Source organism: Scyliorhinus canicula, chromosome 6 (assembly GCF_902713615.1).
Source record: "Scyliorhinus canicula chromosome 6, sScyCan1.1, whole genome shotgun sequence".
Classification (NCBI taxonomy): domain Eukaryota; kingdom Metazoa; phylum Chordata; class Chondrichthyes; order Carcharhiniformes; family Scyliorhinidae; genus Scyliorhinus; species Scyliorhinus canicula.
In genome coordinates, this window is record NC_052151.1 from 106,826,738 (window position 1) to 106,846,117 (window position 19,380).

The following is a 19,380-nucleotide window of genomic DNA, read 5'->3' on the forward strand; positions in this document are numbered from 1 at the left end:
TGGAAAGACCAGGTGCAGGGGCACCACTCCGACAGAGCACCTGGTTTCTCCACAGTTCAAGCGGTCACTTTTTTTTAACACATTATTTTACTAATACATGTTGCATTTTACTAAACTGTAGTGAAAACCAGCTACAATGCAGCTCTGAAAATGTTATACTTTCTCCCAAGCAAATTGGGGGCTACCGATATATAACAGAAGACAGTTCTTTATTTCTATCGATACTTCACTTGTGTTCTTTGAAAACCGCCCCAGTTTCAACACCAGAATTCTGAATAGTAACTGAGATTGGTGTGCTGAAAAGTTCAGTTCTGTACAACAGGTTTTTTTGATATAGTTCATGCTATGTGACTAGCACATTCTAGGCTGCTGTTTGGGCTAATGGATTTTCAGGAGTAAAACAACTCCAGAATGTTTTAATTGTACTCTTTCTCAATATTGCAAGAAACAAATCCATTATTTTGACCCAGTAGCATTTTATGGTTCAGTACCGAATACAAAGCCAAATAAAATGCCCATTTTATACAGTTAGTGAAATAAAGAACTTGCATTTCTAGAATCTCTTTAATATCCTCAGCAGATCCCAAAGTGCTTGACAAAACTTGATGTACTTTTGAAATGTAGTCAATTGTCGACAGACAAATACGTCAGCCGGTTTTGTGCAGGGCAAGGTCCCGCAAATAGCTATGAGATAAATGACCTAATTGCTTCTGTAGTGATTCTGATTGAGGACACAGGCAGAACTCTCCGTTCACCTGTGCTCTTATTCTGACAGTACCGTGGGATTTTCTAACCCAACCTGAGTGGGGAGGGAAATGGAACCTCAACATTGAAACGTTTTCCAACAATAAAAACAGAAATGTGAATAACATTAATCCCAATGTTGTATTATAAAACCTTTACAAGTTACACCACAGAAAATATCTATGTATTGTGTAATGTCTGAAAAGTTACTTTATATATACTTTTGAATATGACTAAAGAAATTCACAATTTAAAACTCATCCCCTAATGAATATAATGAATATTTCTACATTGTTTTCATTGAACTGAATGCAGTATCGTCTGGGAATGCTCTGGTTTACAGAGTAATCACTGCGTCGATCGACCATAAAATAAACTGCCCTGGTTGCCACCTACAAAAACCTGTACGTTATGTAAATCACTGTCATAATTTCTCATTTGTAATCTAGATGGCCAAGGATTAGTGGTTCCTTTGGCCTTGTTCTTCTTTCAATCAGATTGATTTTATACAAATATTCTTATTAAATGTTATGATATTCTTATGGTGTGCACTTCTTATTAATGGCTTTTACTTTTGCATAGATGTTCCTGAAGGAACACATAAAACAGTGGGAACGGAAAAAAAAAGGCTGAAGCCAAGACAAAGGAAGAAAAATGCATTCGCTACAAAGAATGAAATCAATAGTCTACTGGCAGAACTTCCGTTTCCACAAGCAGAAATCAGGGCAGAGTATGGATGTAAGTTTTGTATTTAATGGTACAGTTTAAGGGGCATAGTTTTAAGGTGAGAGGAGCAAAGTTTAGAGGAGATGTTCGAGGCAAGTTTTTTTTACACAGAGGGTGGCGAGTGCCTGAAACTTACTGCCGGGGAGGTGGAGGAAGCAGATACAATAGCGACGTTTAGGAGGCATCTTGGTAAATACATCAATAGGGTGATACAGACCTCGGAAGTGCAGAAAGTTTTAGTTTAGACAGGCAACATGATAGGTGCAGGCTTGGAGTGTCAAAGGGCCTGTTCCTGTGCTGTACTCTTCTTTGTTTCTTTTTTTGCATGCTAATCGTGGTCTAGGGAACAACGGCCTGGGTTTTGCCGTAAGAATAATGGTGAATCTATCGGTGGTCACCAATTCTTTGGAGTAAACTGGACAGAATCCTTTGGCATCTGCACATACACAGTAAAATGTGCCAATCTGGAAGTTAGCCCTGCTGCTCGATATTGAACCACGCAAGGCTGTGAAGTTGTGCTCCTTGCTCACTGGTTACTCACTAAACGCATCAGCCAAAGTTGACACTTGCTCATTCAACTGCAAGTGAATTTTAAAATATTTACTGACAAACAACTTCCCTGGCACTGACAATTAACTTTTACAAATGTAGAATCTCATTCCATCATATTTTAATAATTACTAGAGATTTGATAAAGTAGAATTTTAATCTTTTTCTTCTCTCACCTCTCCTTCAAAATTCCATCTATCTTTCTTTCTCCTCACTTTCCTTTCTGACAATGATTTTACAACAAATTTAAAAATTTTTGCTTCCTGGTTCAGACTTTGCATGTCTCAACAAGGACGCTTCATTCCATTCGGATTGATTGAAGAGCCACTCTGGGCTGGATTCTCCACTGGCGGGATGCTCCATTTTGCCGGCAGCCCGGGGGTTTCCCGACAGCGTGGGGCTGCCCCACAATGGGAAACCCCATTGACCAGCCGGTGTGCTGAAACAGACATGTGGCGGGGCGGAGAATCTAGCCCCTTGTGTTCACATGGGTCTCTGACCCCAGCAAAGTGGGTAGCATTGTTTCAGGCAGCCAGAAAATCCCACAAAGATATCTATAGGGAGCATGATAAAAGGCAAACACCATTCTTTTCCTCCTGATGGCAAAATCCAGGCTATTATTGTACAAATTGTTTCCAGATAAGCTGTCAGGTCTCGATGACAATAGATGTGATCATGTGAATTATAATTGAGTACTTTAATTTAAGGGAGAGTATGACTGACAATTTTGCATCAGCCCAATTATATAATTGAATTTAGAGGACTCATTAAAAATTGCTGTACATAGACATGGGTAATATGGGTTCTGTTCTGTTTAAAAAAAAAATAAAAAAATTTAGAGTACACAATTCTTTTTTTCAATTAAGGATCAATTTGGCGTGGCCAATCTACCTACCAGGCACATCTTTAGGTTATGGGGTGAAACCCATACAGACATGAGGAGAATGTGGAAACTCCACATCAACAGTGACCCAGGCCTAGAATGGAACCTGTGCTAACCACTGTGTCACTGTGCTGCCTATTGGTTCTGTTTTGTTGATTGCAGTTACAAATTATACTCTCCATTTTCAATGGAGAAAAGCAAGGAAAAGCTTGAGATTAGCCATCATATACATTATAAACTTTTTTAAAAAACTCACATTTTCACTGCTATGGAGCTGATCTCCTTGATGCCTATCCTTTCAGCTAATCTGTCCACTCATGCTTATTTTTTTTTGTTGCTTCAAGGGGTTTGTGCAATAAAGTGCCCTCTGGGGACTTATTCTGAAATTTGTATTGCAGGGTGGATTCAGAGCACTAATGTTGAGGAACAATACTAAACTGTTTATATACAATTGTTCAAAGCAACATCCATAACGGTAGTTTTTTTAAATAGCTGTGGTCATTTCTGATTCCAGAAAAAGACGATACAGGTCACAAATGTAAAATCTAATTGACCAGTACAGATGGTCTTAGTATTCAGTCCACTAGCTGAAAAGTGAAAAAAGAAGTAGTCTCTTTGCATGTATAGAACATAGAACATACAGTGCAGAAGGAGGCCATTCGGCCCATCGAGTATGCACCGACCCACTTAAGCTCTCACTTCCACCTTATCCCCATAACCCAATAACTCCTTCTAACCTTTTTGGACACTAAGGGAAATTTAGCATGGCCAATCCACCTAACCTGCATATCTTTGGACTGTGGGAGGAAACCGGAGCACCCGGAGGAAACCCACGCAGACACGGGGAGAATGTACAGACTCCGCGCAGACAGTGACCCAAGCCGGGAATCGAACCTGGGACCCTGGCGCTGTGAAGCCACAGTGCTATCCACTTGTGCTACAGTGCTAATTCTATACTAAATTGGCTGTGAGGTGCTTTTGAAAGATACAAAGTAAATGCAGGTGCTTTATCCTTTCTTATTTGCCAGGGTATTCAACACCAACAGTGACCATTGTTTCTATTAGCTGCTGGTGATCATTTTGCCTCCAGACTGTAAGGTTATCTTTCATGAGTTATAATATGAATTTGGAATAGGCTCAGGGGAAACCCTTTCATGGCAGTTGAGTAGCAAATAAATCAACAGAAAAGCAGCAGGCTGACCTGAGAATGAACACTCTCATTGTTTAGTTTAAGTGTAAAGTGTTCATATAAGAGAGGTAGGAATTAATAATTAAGATAGTAAAAATGTGCATTTGTTTTGTGCCTATTGCACCCTCGGTGCATCCCAAATTGATAGACCTGCGAACCTGAAGCAAAAGTAGCATCCAGACTTTTAAAGTGAAGTCCAACAAAAGACCCAGAAATCTGTTTCAGTGAAGTTTTTTGAAGGATGGATGTTGGTCAGGACACAGGAAGAACTCTTCATTAGTACCATGGGATTTTTTTTTAACGTCCCATTTGAGAGGCATACAAGCCTTGGATTCATGTCTAATTTGACAAGACACCATCACTGACAAGAGTGGCAGTCACTCAATACTGTCATGAACTGTCAACTGAGATAGTATTCTCATGCCAGAGTCTGTGGAACTCATTACCACAGAAAATAGTTGCGGCCAAAACATTGTGTCATTTCAAGAAGGAATTAGATAAAGCTCTTGGGTTAAAGGGATCAAGGGAAATGGGGGAAGGCAGGATCAGGGGGTGGTGCATTTGACACTGGTTAAAATGTTTTTTTTTGTATTTTTCCCTTAACTTTTTCCTTTACAATTCTTCCTTTAAATTATGCCTGAGCAGCCAAAGTTAAGAACCTATACATTGTAAATTTGCATTTGAATCTTTTAAAAAAAAAAGTATGGTAAAATAAAGATGAATAAATACAGTATCACTGTACACTGACAGAGTTTCCAGTCAGTTTGGCTTGATATCATCTTTTGCACATGTACAAATTGACAAAAGTATTTTTAATACATGTTAGCTTATGAGAAAATATTAGGCCCAAACGGGCAAAGGGAAAGCAATGGAGTTCAGCAATATTGAACGTTTAAAATATATCCTTGTTTCAGCATCCAGTGAAGTGGTTTGTGTTGACTTGTGGGTTATCCCCAATGTCAACGTTTTTATCTGCAGAAATTTAGCTCGGACTAGAGTACAGTTTCAGACATTCTGCCATTTGTAATTGTTTTTGTTTTTTTGCAGTCACTACAGCCTCTGAAAAGATTTCAAAGAAAAAGAGAAAGCGTACTTCAGGTGGTGAGAACGAAGAAGATATAGGTCGAAAAAAAAAAGAAAAAGGCTCATCCCAATTACTTTGTATCTATCCCAATAACAAACCCAAAGGTAAACCATTTTCTGTTTGTATTCCAGACCTAACTTGTTACAAAAGATATGTAAATTTAAACACATTAACTAATCAGAACTATTCCATTCTCTCCAACAGTGTGTCTTTGGAAGCAAGCTCTTATCACTTAAATTGCATTATTTCACAAAGAGTTCAATGCTTAAATTTAGAAGGGAACAGCTGATAGCGATCATATCATCTTGTATAGCTGGATTGCGATAGTTTAGTTCATCGCATTTTCTGAACTTTGGGATTGGCCACGTAACCCATAATGGTCTGTTCCAGTCATGCACATTCCTTGATTCTGAGGAATTCATTCATGTCCAGTCTTATCACCAGACCACTATTACTTAGTGAATTCTTCATATTTGTTTCTCGTTTCTTCAGTGTTCCCCTCATGGATATGAATGTTAACAATCACATTAAAATTTTACCACTAATTGATGTTTGCAATTAATAGCAGATGTCCATAAGTTGTTGATTTTACAACATTTTGAATGTCAAACCTTTAAAAGAGGTTTAACCAATTTCTAAGCTATTTTAGTGCAGTAAACATATTACAGAGGAAAAAAACCCTTTCAGGCCTGTTACACACGGCATTTTGACTTACTCGTGCAGCTCACAGGTGGAGTAGATCAAAAGAGGAAAATGGCCGTACTCTGATTTTGAACATGGTTTATTTTCTGCAGTAAGTTTGAGCATGCACTTACATTCATCTTGAACAAGACAGTGAATTTTGCAGTGAGTGAAAAAGCAACAGTACTTGCTGCTGATTTTGAAGAGAGCTCCCAGCAAAGATCCAGCAATTTCTGTGGTTCAGACGTCCCTTTCCCGATGTCAGCTTGTTTCTGGCGTCAAGTCGAGGGAATCTCCAACATCTATCAACAGGGATGTCATCAAGTGGGTTAGCAGCCAGTCACAGTGTGTTCTCACAGGCAGCAAACCAGAAAGTTTTTAAAAAAGCACGGCATCCCTTCACTGTTATTTTAAAAAAATTATAGGTAGTGAAATAAGTGATTGGTATTTACAGATAAGATTAAGTTTAAAATATAATTTTTAAAATTTGGTATTTTAAAAGTATGTGGAATTTCTTCACAGTGGGATATTCTAACATTCAACAAATATATAAAATTAATTTTTCTGTGCCAGTGAGGCTATTTATCAGTAATTATGAAGTTAGTAAGACGTTTAAAATCTAGTTATACTGAAGTCACAAGATTGCTACCTTGTCGTGGTGGAGAGACTTGAGCATTCCAGTGATCCTGAGAGCGATGACATTGGGAGTCTTAATCTCTTGGCAGGGTCAAGTGGAGAGGAGGAACCAAACAAAACATAATCCAAAGCAAGTCCTCAATGGCAGATCAGGCAGAAGATACTCGTATGATTCATTGGCTGCGATGGGTGGCATTCCCACGTTAAAAGATGTCCCACACAAGTTGTCTATCTCTAGGAAACTAGCACACTCCCTACACAAACAAGTCCTGTGGTGATTGGAGAGAGGTGATGGGGACAAGACGGTGAGATCTGGAAGTCACTAGCTTCAGATCAGCACATGGGGGCTGGTTTAGCATAGTGGGCTAAATAGCTGGCTTGTAAAGCAGACCAAGGCCAGCAGCACGGGTTCAATTCCCGTACCAGCCTCCCCGAACAGGTGCCGGAATGTGGCGACTAGGGGCTTTTCACAGTAACTTCATTTGAAGCCTACTCGTGACAATAAGCGATTTTCATTCATTAGGCCCTGGAGTTGGATTCAGTCGTGCTCTTGAACAAAGAACAGTACAGCACAGGAACAGGCCCTTAGGCCCTCCAAGCCTGTACCGACCATGGTATCTGCCCAAACTAAAACCGTCAGCACTTAGCGTCCGTATCCTTCCATTCCCACCCTATTCATATATTTGTCTAGATGTCCCTTAAATGCCACTATCGTACCTGCTCCCACCATTTCCCCAGGCAGCTCGTTCCATATATTTACCACATGGAATGTGAACAGGAGAGTGTTTCGCCAGCTTTATTCACGACTGGGCAGCTCTCTTCAGGATCCACTTTGCTCATCCTGCATGGGGAAAGGGCTAGAAGAGGTACCCTAAATATAGTCTGTTCCATCTCAAACCTAGCTGGCATACAGCAGGCTCATCTACCTGTGCTCAGAAATGAAACTCCATTTCGGAACCTGAAATGCACAAACCTTCATGGATAACAAGCAAAACAATTGATCGGAACGGAGAACTCTGCTTGTTGCTCGTGAACTCAGGCACTTTGACATTGAAGTTGCTGCCTTGCAAGAGACCTGATGAACGGGCAAAGGGAATCTGAGGGAAGAAGGTGGTGATTGCATCTCCTGGACAGGAAAACCCGAGGATCAGCCCAGGAGGCATGGAGTGGGTTTGCCACCAAAACAAACTCATCAACCAACTCTCTGAACTCCCTGACAGCATCAGCGACCGCCTCATGATTCTCCGTCTGCAACTTGCCGAGAACCAGTAGGCAGCAGTCATGGATTGTTATGCCCTATTCCTCCTGCATTCCGAAAGAAGATAAGATCATCCTCCTTGGGACTTCAATGCTGGAGTTGAAAAAGACTGCCAACACCGGAAAGGAAGGAATTGGAATTGCAACTTCAATGGAGTTCTCCTGCTCGCCAAATATGGAACACCAGCTTGGCCATCACTGATGTACCAAAAAGACACATTGGCACATTATCATCGTCCAGTTTCAAGACCAAAAGGATGCCATCATCACCAAAGCAATGACCAGTGCAGATGACTGCTGGACAGACCACTGGCTCATCTACTCCTCTCTGTCCATCAAGCTCCACCAGAAGCAACGGATGATGAAGAAATAGCTCAGAAAAAAAGATCCCATTAAAGCATGATTGTCTGTCTACCTTCCTTTCCTTCTCAATTATGGCCTCAGATGTGCTGTAGCATCTCATACCATGCCCCATTTGTTAGATTTTTTTTCCCCCCTTCACCCTTCAGTTTGAAAAAAGTTGCACCACCTTTAGTTGGAAGTGTAAGCTAGTAATGATATCTGGAAGCTTGGTAAAAAAGAGACAAAAGGTTAGACAACAAAGCAACAGGGGAGAAGGATACAGTGTGACTGAGTCAAGTTAGGTACAGGAAGAGAGCGGAAGAAATAATAGACTAAGATGGAGGTAGAAGAAAAAATCTAATTTGACCAATGCTTATGGTTTGTAACCTGCAGAATTGGGAGTCTACTGTTTCATGTGATTCCTTTTTGGACCTTTTGAGTGGCATTCCTGAAACATAAACTTGGCACTAAAAGGGAGTTTCCATCAATAAATAACAACCTAACTTTATGGCAGGATAAATTTGTATTTATAGGGCAAATCCAGCAACTTCTTTAATCCCGGGAGAGTGACTGCGTTGTTAACGATAGTGTAGCAGTGTAAATCATCGATGATTTGTGATGACTGAAAACTGAGGGTTCACGTCTTTCTTTCCACAAATTGCTGTTCTTTTGCATGATTATCTCTTTGGGCTGAATCTTCCATGGAGAGGCAATCACGGTTGGATTGTTGCTCCACTGTTATTTACTTACCTCCGACTGGAACTCCATATTTCCTTCCCAGACTTTGGAACCAAGTTTCCTGGGAACTGTGGTGCGTCCCTTCCCGTGGTGTCCTTCCCTTTGATTGTAGGGACTCTGGGTGGGTGTGGGGGGGAGCCAATTCATGGGCGCTTTTTACAGCACCACCTGCTTTATATTGGTCAGTTTAAATGTCCCAGAACCATTTTGACAAGCTGCTGTGTTAAGCAGTAATGGAGCAGGTGGAGCGGGTGACCATGGGGTGAAGTCGAGTTGTTGTGGGGGAGGGGTGGTTCGTTAGATTTGGGGTGGTGGGCTGGGGGGATAGTTGATTCATTGATTGGGTAGTCAGGGTATGAGGGATAGATGCGAAGGATAGGGTAGTTGGGGTAAGAAGGTAGTCCGGGGGGGGGGGGGGGGGGGGGGGGGGTGTGGAAGGGTAGTTGGGGGATGGGTCGGGTGGGTCAGGGGATAATTGGTGGGAGAGGGGCAGCGAGTCACAGTCAGGTGGGTATCTGGGTAGTCGAGGGTGGCGGATTAGTCTGAGATTTGGGCGGGCAGTTAGGACCTGGGGTGGGTAGTCCGGTGGTAAGCAGGGTAGTTGCTTGGTTGGTGGGAAGATAAGCTGGAGGTGGCAGTGGGGAGAGAGTTTGGGGAGTCAGTGGTATAGCTCCCTGGAGTTAGATCTAGTTTTGATCCTTCCAACGTTTCCTGGGTAACTGTTCTGGGAAGTGAGGGATCCAGACTCCTTGTAATTACCCAATGGAAGATTAAACTTCTTGACAATTTCCGCAGAGTCCTTGCCTCAGAGGGCTAACCACTCAGGTAGCATAGTGGTTAGCACATTTGCTTCACAGCGCCAGGGTCCCAGGTTTGCTTCCTGGCTTGGCTCACTGTCTGTGCGGAGTCTGCACGTTCTCCCCGTGTCTGCATGGGTTCCTCCGGGTGCTCCGGATTTCTCCCACAGTCCAAAGATGTGTGGGTTAAGTGGATTGGTCATGCTAAATTGTCCTTGGTGACCAAAAAGGTTAAGTGGGGTTACTGGGATTGGGTGGAGGTGTGAGCTTGGGTAGGGTGAAGACTCGATGGGCCAAATGGCCTCCTTCTGCACTGACCTTAAACCTATGCCCCCCCCATCCTGGGAAAGAGTGCCTGCCCATCCACTCTATCCATGCCCATCATAATCTTGCAGACCTCTATCAGGTCGCCCTTTAACTTCCGTTGTTCTAATGAAAACAATCCAAGTCTATTCAGCCTCTCCACATGGCTAACACCCTCCAGACCAGACAACATCCTGTTAAAACTCCTCTGAACCCTCTCCAAAGCCTCCACATCCTTCTGGTAGTGTGGCAACCAGAGTTGTGCGCAATATTCAACTGTAGCCATACCAAGGTTCTATACATCTGTAGCATGACTTGCCAGTTCTTATACTCTATGCCCCTCTGGTTCATGACTATTCTTTTCCAAATGCTTCTATAGCTTTAAGTGTCTTTTTTTCTATTGTCCCTGTGTGCTGTAGGGAGATGCTCTTGCTGAGAGCTGTAAGAGACACAACAGGCCAAATGGCCTCATTCTGTTCCGTAACCATTCTCCGTTTCACTGGCTAATCTAAAAATGGGGAAACATTTCAGTGATTTATTGCAAAGTTATGTTGGAAAAGCACCACCCATTTGAAATATTGAGTCTATTGTTCATGACCTGGGTTGTTTCGGGCCTCCAAGAAAGGAATGACCTGGAACAGCATTGAGGTTTTGACACTATGGAGAATAAATATGAAGCTGGAATTTGTGTGATCTTTGGGAGTTCTATATGCACTATAGGACATGGGTTTGTACCTGTGACCCTCTGCAGTTTGAGTTCAATTTTGCTGTGAGGAGCCCTACCTGATAAGCAGGCTTTGTTTTTTTCATCCACTGCTAGCAGGTTGAAAAATGTTATTGACAAGAAATCTAGAAGCAGATTGGCCGATATCGTAGGTGGTGATTAAAAAGAGTGGATTTTAAAGGGATAAAGCAATGGCTCAGACTTCGCAGTCAACAATGGTGCTTGCCACTGACTTTGAAGAAAGCAGCCCACAAAGATCTCGAGCTCTCTGGCATGCATTTCCCTCCTTCCAAGACATTAGTTTCAGTCTGGTGCCAAGCCAAGGGGACTTCCAGGTGTCCAACAACACTGATGTCCTTAAGCAACCAATCACATTGAAATACTCTCAAGACAGCAAAGGAGGCAGTAAAATGCACTAATTATGGAACCGTAGAAATGTTACGGCACAAAAAGAGGCCATTCATCCCATCTTGTGTGTGCCAGTCGAAAAAGAAACATTGGTGCCCGCTATAATATCACCTTCCAGCACCTGGTCCGTGGACTTGCCGGTTTCAGTACTTGAAGTACTTTAGGTATTTAGACATTCAACACATTAACAAAGTAAGGATATTTCTAGCGAATTTGTCAAGAGACTTATTCCTGGTCCACAGTTCCAAACAATAATAATAATCTTTATTAGTGTCACAAGTAGGCTTACATTAACACTGCAGTGAAGTTACTGTGGAAATCCCCTAGTTGCTACACTCCGGTGCCTGTTTGGGTACGCAGAGAGAGAATTCAGAATGTCCAATTCACCTAACGAGCACGTCTTTCGGGACTTGTGGGAGGAAACCAGTGTACCTGGAGGAAACCCACGCAGACATGGGAGAACGTGCAGACTCCGCACAAGCCTGGAATGGAACCTGGGTCCTGGCGCTGTGAAGCAATAAAGCTAACCACTGTGCTCCCGTGCTGCCCATAATGCAAACGTACTTGAGGTTATATCATGGGAATTTTAAAGTGCGTATACTTCCAAACACTACCTCTCCCCAATTCATTTTGGTGTGCTTTGAGAGACTTTACTTTAAAAATGGTGAATCACTTAATTACTTCACAATTCATTGATTTTTTGATCTAAAAATTTATAGGTGGAATAAATGTCACTATTTCCTCAAAAACTACCTCCACTGTCTTTCTCCCGAGATTCCATCCTCACTTCACTACAACATTGTTTGCCCCTCCAAAGAGAAACTTTACCTCCGTCTAATTAAGTCTGTTGACGTGAAGAAATTACTGAGCTGCTTTTCTCACTATTCATGGATGTTTCACATTAAAAAAAACACTCAATAAAGCGGGGAAAAAAATTGCTTTCCTACATTTTTTTATCAATTTAAAAGGCTCTTTTTATTCCGAGTTTGTCAAATTGAAACAAAAGGTTCTTGTCTTGTGCTATCGCTATCAATTCAATTTTTATCCTGTCAAATGACTAAAATGCAAGCTGCAAAATAAAAACTAACAAATACCTCTGTCATGTACACTACCATATTGAACATAACTTGCAGGTCTCCATGGTAAATTTAAAATTGAATTGGGTAGATCTAGTAACTTGCTGACTGGCATGTTATGGTGTCAGTGACATGGGGATGGTATTCTTCCTTTTTTTTCATACCTACAGTAACCTTTTCACATTACCTTGATATTGGTGCACACAACAAAACTTATTCCGTCCGTGTATGGAAAATATTAGACCGAACATTGGCTGGAACTGAAGATAATGGCCTGAGATGGTTAACCACTTGTTATCTTGGAAGGCTTTTACAGCATTTGATTCGGATCCACAGCATTCTATAATAATCTGCATAATGCTTTGAAATAATGAAAAAAGAATGCCTGTTAAACTCTGTGGAATGTTGCCTCTGTAACCAATTATGAAGCTCAGGCCAAATCACGCTGACCTTAGAACCCATAGTCTAGTCTAGCATTTTAATTTTGTTTTTTCATAATTTAGTCATATTTTCAATTTGAAGCAGCATAGATTCACTTATCCTGTTTGGCTGCACATCTGTTCATATTGTAAGATTATTGTATGCAGTGTTTGTATAATTATTTAATGGTTTCTTAAGAATAATCATTAAACTAATAAATTCACTAAGCTTGTACATTCTGTGAATACTAGTCACAAGTTCCGGTACATTCATTCCAACTGAAAAACAAGATCATTAATGATGCTTATAATGGCTATTCAGAGTCTCCAGCTGAGCATACAATAAGTAATTGTTAGCTAGCTCCCTCTGCAGGCAAACTCATGTACATATCCAAATGGTTTTTGTCCTCAAAGAATACTTTGCTCTGCAAAACATTTGATACATATAAAGGCGGAAAAAAAAATACCCCATCGCCTCCTTTCGGGAATGTTGCAATCTCTTCAAATGAAAAATTGACTCTTTACTTTGATTGTTTTGGAGAGGGAACAGAATGAAAATGTATCAAAATATGCTCTGTCTTGATAACCCAAGATGCTTGGAGAAAAACTGCCTTATGTGCTTTGGTAAATGTATAATTGCTCAAGTTAAGTTAAAACATTGTAAAAGATGTGGTGCAGTGGTTAGCACTGCTGCCTCACGGCACTGAGGACCCGGTTTGATTCCGACTCCCGGTCACTGACCGTGTGGAGTATGCATATTCTGGCTGTGTTTGCGTGAGTCCCACCCCCACACCCCAAAGATGTGTAGGATTGGCCACGCTAAATTGCCCCTGAATTGGAAAAAATAATTGGGTACTTTAAATTTACATTTTAAAAAGTTAAAACATTGTAAAAGGTGCGGCACAGTGATTAGCACTGCTGCCTCTCAGCCCCAGGGACCTGGGTTCGATTCCAGCCTTGAGTGACTGGCTGTGTGATGTTTGCACATTCTCCCCGTGTCTACGTGGGTTTCCTCTGGGTGCTCCGATATCCTCCACCAGTCCAAAGATGTGCAGGTTGGGTGGATTGGTCATAATCAGTATGTGGGATTACGGGGATGGTGTGTGTGTGTGTAGGTGTGTGGAGGTGTGTAGGTGTGTGGAGGTGTGTAGGTGTGTGGAGGTGTGTAGGTGTGTGGAGGTGTGTGTGTGTGGAGGTGTGTGTGTGGAGGTGTATGGCCCTAGGTAGAGTGCTCTTTCGGATAGTCATTGAAGACCCGATGGGCTATATTGCCAATTGCCTCCATTTCTGAGGCAGCTAGAATGTTCCGTGACACTGATGAGACAAGAAACCCTCTTAGCATTATTTGAGATTCCCGATAATTGTTTTTCCTCTACAATCATTCACTTGCATGTTAGCTGTTAGTCGAACTTGAATGAAAACTAAAGTTTCTCAGTCGGTAATTTATTACTATGTGCAGCTTATTTTTATTGTACATTGCTGTAAATTTATTTTTACTGGATAATGTTTTCAAAAACAAATTCCGTAAATACTTAAGATTGTAGATGGCATCAAGGCTGTGCAAGACATTGCGGTCCAGACGGATGAGAGACTCTCCAAGGCCATGATACCCTTACCCTGTCTTCATGTCACCATTCTTGTGATGTACCTTGCAAATGAAATGGAAGTGAACAGGTGAGTAATTTCTTGCAAGAACTCCTTGCAATGAATGCTAAAGTAGGCAATAAAATTTAGTTGTGATGCATTTTTTGGAATTAGTTGTACTAATGGGCAAATGGCCCCCTTCTGTGCTGTAATGACCCTTGGAGTCTTCTAAAATGGCTATTCAGTACTGTACTTTTCCATTTAATTGTTTCCTTCCTTTTCCAAGCTGCACACTATTCCTGGGAAAATTGCTTGACTACGTATCCCACTCTTGGGGGCGGGGAGGCGGGGGAGAATGGAAGTCGTTGAAATTATTTGCTCCATCTCTGAGTTTCTGAACACAACACAAGAAATTGAAGCAGGAGTAGACCACCAGGCCCTTCAAGCCTGCCCCTCCATTCAATAGGATCATGGCTGATCTATGCCCGCCTCATAAAATCTGAAATGAAAGAGAAAATGCTGGCAAATCTCAGCAGGTCTGGCAGCGTCTATAGGGAGAGAAAAGAGCTAACATTTCGAGTCCAGATGACCCTTTGTCAAAGCTAAAAGACAGAGAAAGTGGGAAATATTTATATTGTGGAGTGAGAATGAAAGATGAGTCACAGCTACAGAAACCCAGGGAAACGGGGTGCTGATAGCCATGGAAACCGAGGGGAAAGCGTGCTAATAGCAGTCCCCAGAGAGAACAAAAGGGGCAGGCCTTTACCCCTTCCATGCTTAACATCCCAGGCCCAGAACGCTCATTCCAGGTTAAGCAGCATTTCACTTGTACCTCTTTCAATCTGGTCTATTGCATTATTTGCTCCAATGTGGTCTCCCCTACATTGGAGAGACCAAATGCAGACTGGATGATCGCTTTGCTGAGCACCTTCGGTCTGCATATTCAGGACCCTGACCTTCCCATTGCTTGCTATTTTAACAAAAGACCCTGTTCCCATGCCCACATAGAACATAGAACATAGAACAGTACAGCACAGAACAGGCCCTTCGGCCCTCGATGTTGTGCCGAGCAATGATCACCCTACTTAAACCCACGTAACCCGTATCCCAACAAACCCCCCATTAACCTTACACTATGGGCAATTTAGCATGGCCAATCCACCTAACCCGCACATCTTTGGACTGTGGGAGGAAACCGGAGCACCCGGAGGAAACCCACGCACACACTGGGAGGACGTGCAGACTCCACACAGACAGTGACCCAGCCGGGAATCGAACCTGGGACCCTGGAGCTGTGAAGCATTGATGCTAACCACCATGCTACCGTGAGGCCTGCTGCAATGTTCCAGTGAAGCTCAACGCAAACTGGAGGAACAACGTCTCATCTTCCGGTTTGGGACGTTACAGCCTTCTGGTCTCAACGTCGTATTCAACAACTTCAGATGATTAGCTCTACCCCACCTCGACCCATTTGTTTTCATCCTATTTCATTGTAACTGTTATTTACCATTTCTTTCTTTCTTGGGTTTCTTAATATATATTTAAACTCCCCCATCCCCCGCCCCTATCCATCTTATCCACCTTCCTTACCCTTTCTCCTCTTTGCTTCCCCCTTCCCCTCCCCCACATCTACATATGTCACAGTTTACCCTCTGATGTTAGTTTCTCTGCTTTTGGCCGTTCACACCTTTTGTTCTCTGTGGGGATTGCAATTAGCACTATTTCCCCTTGGTTTCTGTGGCTATTAGCACCCTAAAACCCCAAACAGATCTGTTTCCCCAAGCTGAGCAGGTTTCAGTACCATCCAATTACACTTAACTCGAGGATCTCTCCACATTAAACCACATTTTCATGAAAGCCATGAAGCAGTAATTTTCAAACCTTTTTAAAAGAACATCCTCATTGAAGCTTGGACTATATACTTTCTGATGTTTTTAATATATTTTATAGCATAGGGTGAGATGATTATGTTGTTGGACTGGTAATCCAAAGGCCCAAGCTAATACTCTGGTGACATAGGCTTAAATCCCAACATGACAGCTTGAAATAGTAATTGATTGCCTTAAAAACCCAAGCGGTTCCCTGATGTCCTTTACTGGAACATACAAGTGCAGGAGGAGGCCATTCGGCACATTGGGTCTGCACCAGCCCACTTTAAGCCCTCACTTCCACCCTATCCCCATAACCCAATAACCCCATCTAACTTTTTTTGGACACTAAGGGTAATTTAGTATGTCCAATCCACCTAACCTGCACATCTTAGGACTGTGGGAGGAACCCGGAGGAAACCCACGCAGACACTGGGAGAATGTGCAGACTCCGCACAGTGACCCAAGGCTGGAATCGAACCTGGGACCCTGGTGCCACTGTGTTGCCCCAAGGAAATGGGATGTGTTGTCAGGTGGGTGTGCGGGGATGGGGCTGGGGAGTGGGCCTAGGTGAAGTGCTCTTTTGAAGGGTCAATGCAGACTCAATGGGCCAAATGACCTTCTCCTGCACTTTTGTGATTCTATGGGAAATCTGCCATCTTTACCTGGTCTGGTCTACACATGATGACAGACCCACAGCAACTGTGTTCAGAAATGGCATTGTAAGCCAATCAAGTTCAAGGGCATTAGGGATGGACAGTTAATGATGGCCTTACCAACTCTGCCAAATCCCACGAAGGAATAGATAAAAATAAGTTACATTAGACACAGAATTTTTAAGAACTTTTATTTAATGTGATGTGTTAAATGAATTGCAGTAGGGAAGACATCAAGTTGAACATCCAGATTATGCCGACACAGGAGTTTCTCAACCTAGTTATTTGTTTCCATCACGGATTTTGATTTTCCAATTCTTATTTCACCCATTTCTGCAGTATCCATCTCTTAGAAACTTGTACACAATGCACATTTTGACGTATAACTAAGAGAAATAAAGTCTCCCAACTTTATGCACCTTTGTAGATCTATAAAATAGAAACACAGTTATTATTTATGCTTTTCATTGCCAAAAAGCTGTATTGATTGATTGATTTATTGTCACATGTACCGAAGTAGAGTGAAAAGTATTTTTCTGCGGCCAAGGGAATGTACATAGTAGACAAAAATGAATAATCGACAAAGTAGATTGACAAATGGTTCATTGACAAATAGTGATTGGTTATAGTGTGGAAAAAGGGCCAAACAAAGTAAATACATGAGCAAAAACAGCATAGGGTGTCGTGAATAGTGTTCTTACAGGGAACAGATCAGTCCGAAGGGGAGTCGTTAAGGAGTCTAGTAGCTGTGGGGAAGAAGCTGTTCCTATGTCTGGATGTACAGGTCTTCAGACTTCTGTATCTTCTGCCTGATGGAAGCGTCTAGAAGAGGGCAAAGCCTGGGTGTGAGGGATCTCTGACAATGCTGTCTGCCTTCCTGAGGCAGCGGGAGATGCAGACCGAGTCAATGGGAGGGTGGCAAGCTTGTGTGATGCGTTGGGCTGATTTCACCACCCTCTGCAGTTTCTTGCGACCTTAGGCCGAGCAGTTGCCATACCAGGCTGTGATGCAGCCGGGTAGGATGCTCTCTATGGCACAGCTGTAGAGGTTTTAAGGTTGTACCAATTGTTCTTCGGTGTTATTTTCTATTTTGACAGTACTGTTTGCTCACTTAGAATTTATCCAGTATATTGTGTTAGGATTTTAGTAGCAGACGAAGGCTATATTTTAAATATTCCCAGACCAGCCTCCCCGAACAGGTGCTGGAATGTGGAGACTCGGGGCTTTTCACAGTAACTTCACTGAAGTCTACTCGTGACAATAAGCGACTATTATTAAATAACTTCCAGAAGTTTTTTTTAAACCTTTAAGAATTGGTAATTTGCCATTGCCAGAGTTTTTGCTTTAGTGGGACAGGGTGATAAGAATTCAAACCCTTTTCTTTGTTTATGCAAGCTGTATGATTTTCTTTCCTGATAGAGCAGTGAATGCTGTTGAAGAATGCAAGGAGATGGTGCAGAAAATCCTACAAGGAACTTCGCTGGCCCTGCGATTTCAGGGAATTGCAGATTTTAGAGGTGAAGTGGTATTTGCACAGCTGGTGCAAAATGAACACCTGACAACACTAGCACATATTGCAGGTAAGTGGTTTGGTTTGAATTTGCTTCCAAATGCGTTATATATTATTAAATATTATTTAAGATTTAAGTCCCAGGTTGAAGAGGTTTTGACCGTCTTAGTGACCCAGCAAAGGTTAGAATGATTTAAACCACCTCCTAACTTGAAGGCATTGCTGGAACGGATCAAGGCAAAGTGGGAGGAAGAGTTGTGAGAGGGTATGGAGGAGGAGTTCTGGTGTTAGGAGATCCGGAGGGTGAACGCCTCCACCTCGTGTGAGAGGTAGGGGCTGATACAGCCGAAAGTGGTATATAGAGCACACCTTTCAAGGTGAGGATGAGCCAGCTCTTTGAGGGGTACACGTTAAGGAGGTAGAAGTTGTGTGTGAACATTGCGGGGGGGGTGGGTGGGTGGGGCGGGGGCACGCAAACCACGTTCATATGTTTTCGTCCTCTCCAAAGCTGGAGGATTACTGGAAGGAGGTTTTTGGGGTAATCTCTAAAGTTGTGTATGTGAAACTGGACCCAGGCCCTCGGGAGGCCATATTCGGGGTGTCAGACCAGCTGGGGTTGGAAACGGGTGCGGAGGCAGATGTTGTAGCCTTCGCCTCGTTGATCGCCCGAAGGTGGATCCTGTTGTGGTGGAGATCAACCTCTCCACCCTGTGCCCTGGCGTGGTGGGGGACCTGCTGGAATTCTTGACGGTTCAAAAGGTCAAATTTGAACTGAGGGGAAGGATGGAGGCGCTCTACAATTCATGGGCGTTATTCATTATGCACTTTCAAGAATTGGATCACATCGAACATTAGGGGGAGGGGGGCCTGGGAGGGTTGGGGGGAGGGGGACTGCATGTGTTCATGGTGACTATGGGTGATTCCTGATTCCTTTTTGTCATTTGATACACTTGACACTTTCTTCCTGACTTCAAAATGGATGGGTCGGCATTTGCAGAGTTGTCGGGGGAGTTTGTTTGTGCACATTTCTGTCTACAACAACAATTTGCATTCATTTACCACCTTATAATGCAGAAACAAGTCCTAAACTCTGTCAGAGTTGGAATCCAAAAAAGGCGGCATCATCTCAAAGGGGATATTAGGAGGTGTGACAGAATTATTTTTAGGGTAATCTTAAAGGAGGGGAGCAGGGGTCCGGTGTGAAAA

At 42.6% G+C, this 19,380-nt stretch overlaps 1 protein-coding gene and 1 long non-coding RNA gene across 5 annotated transcripts in view; one reads left to right on the forward strand and one right to left on the reverse strand.

Moving 5' to 3' along the window:
* LOC119967375 (A-kinase anchor protein 7-like) overlaps positions 1–19,380 on the forward strand; it is a 292,631-nt gene that overhangs the window by 16,566 nt on the left and 256,685 nt on the right. For 2 of the 4 annotated variants that reach the window (XR_005460970.1, XM_038799864.1), the window contains exons 2-5: positions 1,327–1,482; positions 5,139–5,279; positions 14,094–14,230; positions 18,084–18,244. Coding sequence is in view for 2 of the 4 variants with exons in the window: in XM_038799864.1 (XP_038655792.1) it covers positions 14,160–14,230; positions 18,084–18,244 (232 nt within the window). In the remaining 2 variants the exon portion in view is untranslated. Of the gene's footprint in view, positions 1–1,326; positions 1,483–5,138; positions 5,280–5,379; positions 5,716–14,093; positions 14,231–18,083; positions 18,245–19,380 lie in introns of those variants that run through there. The other 2 variants (XR_005460971.1, XM_038799863.1) reach the window with 2 other exon arrangements.
* Positions 5,939–12,411, reverse strand: LOC119967377. The gene is made up of 2 exons (XR_005460972.1): positions 12,325–12,411; positions 5,939–6,258 (listed from the first exon to the last, which is right to left on the reverse strand). It is a non-coding gene; the product is annotated as an uncharacterized LOC119967377 (long non-coding RNA).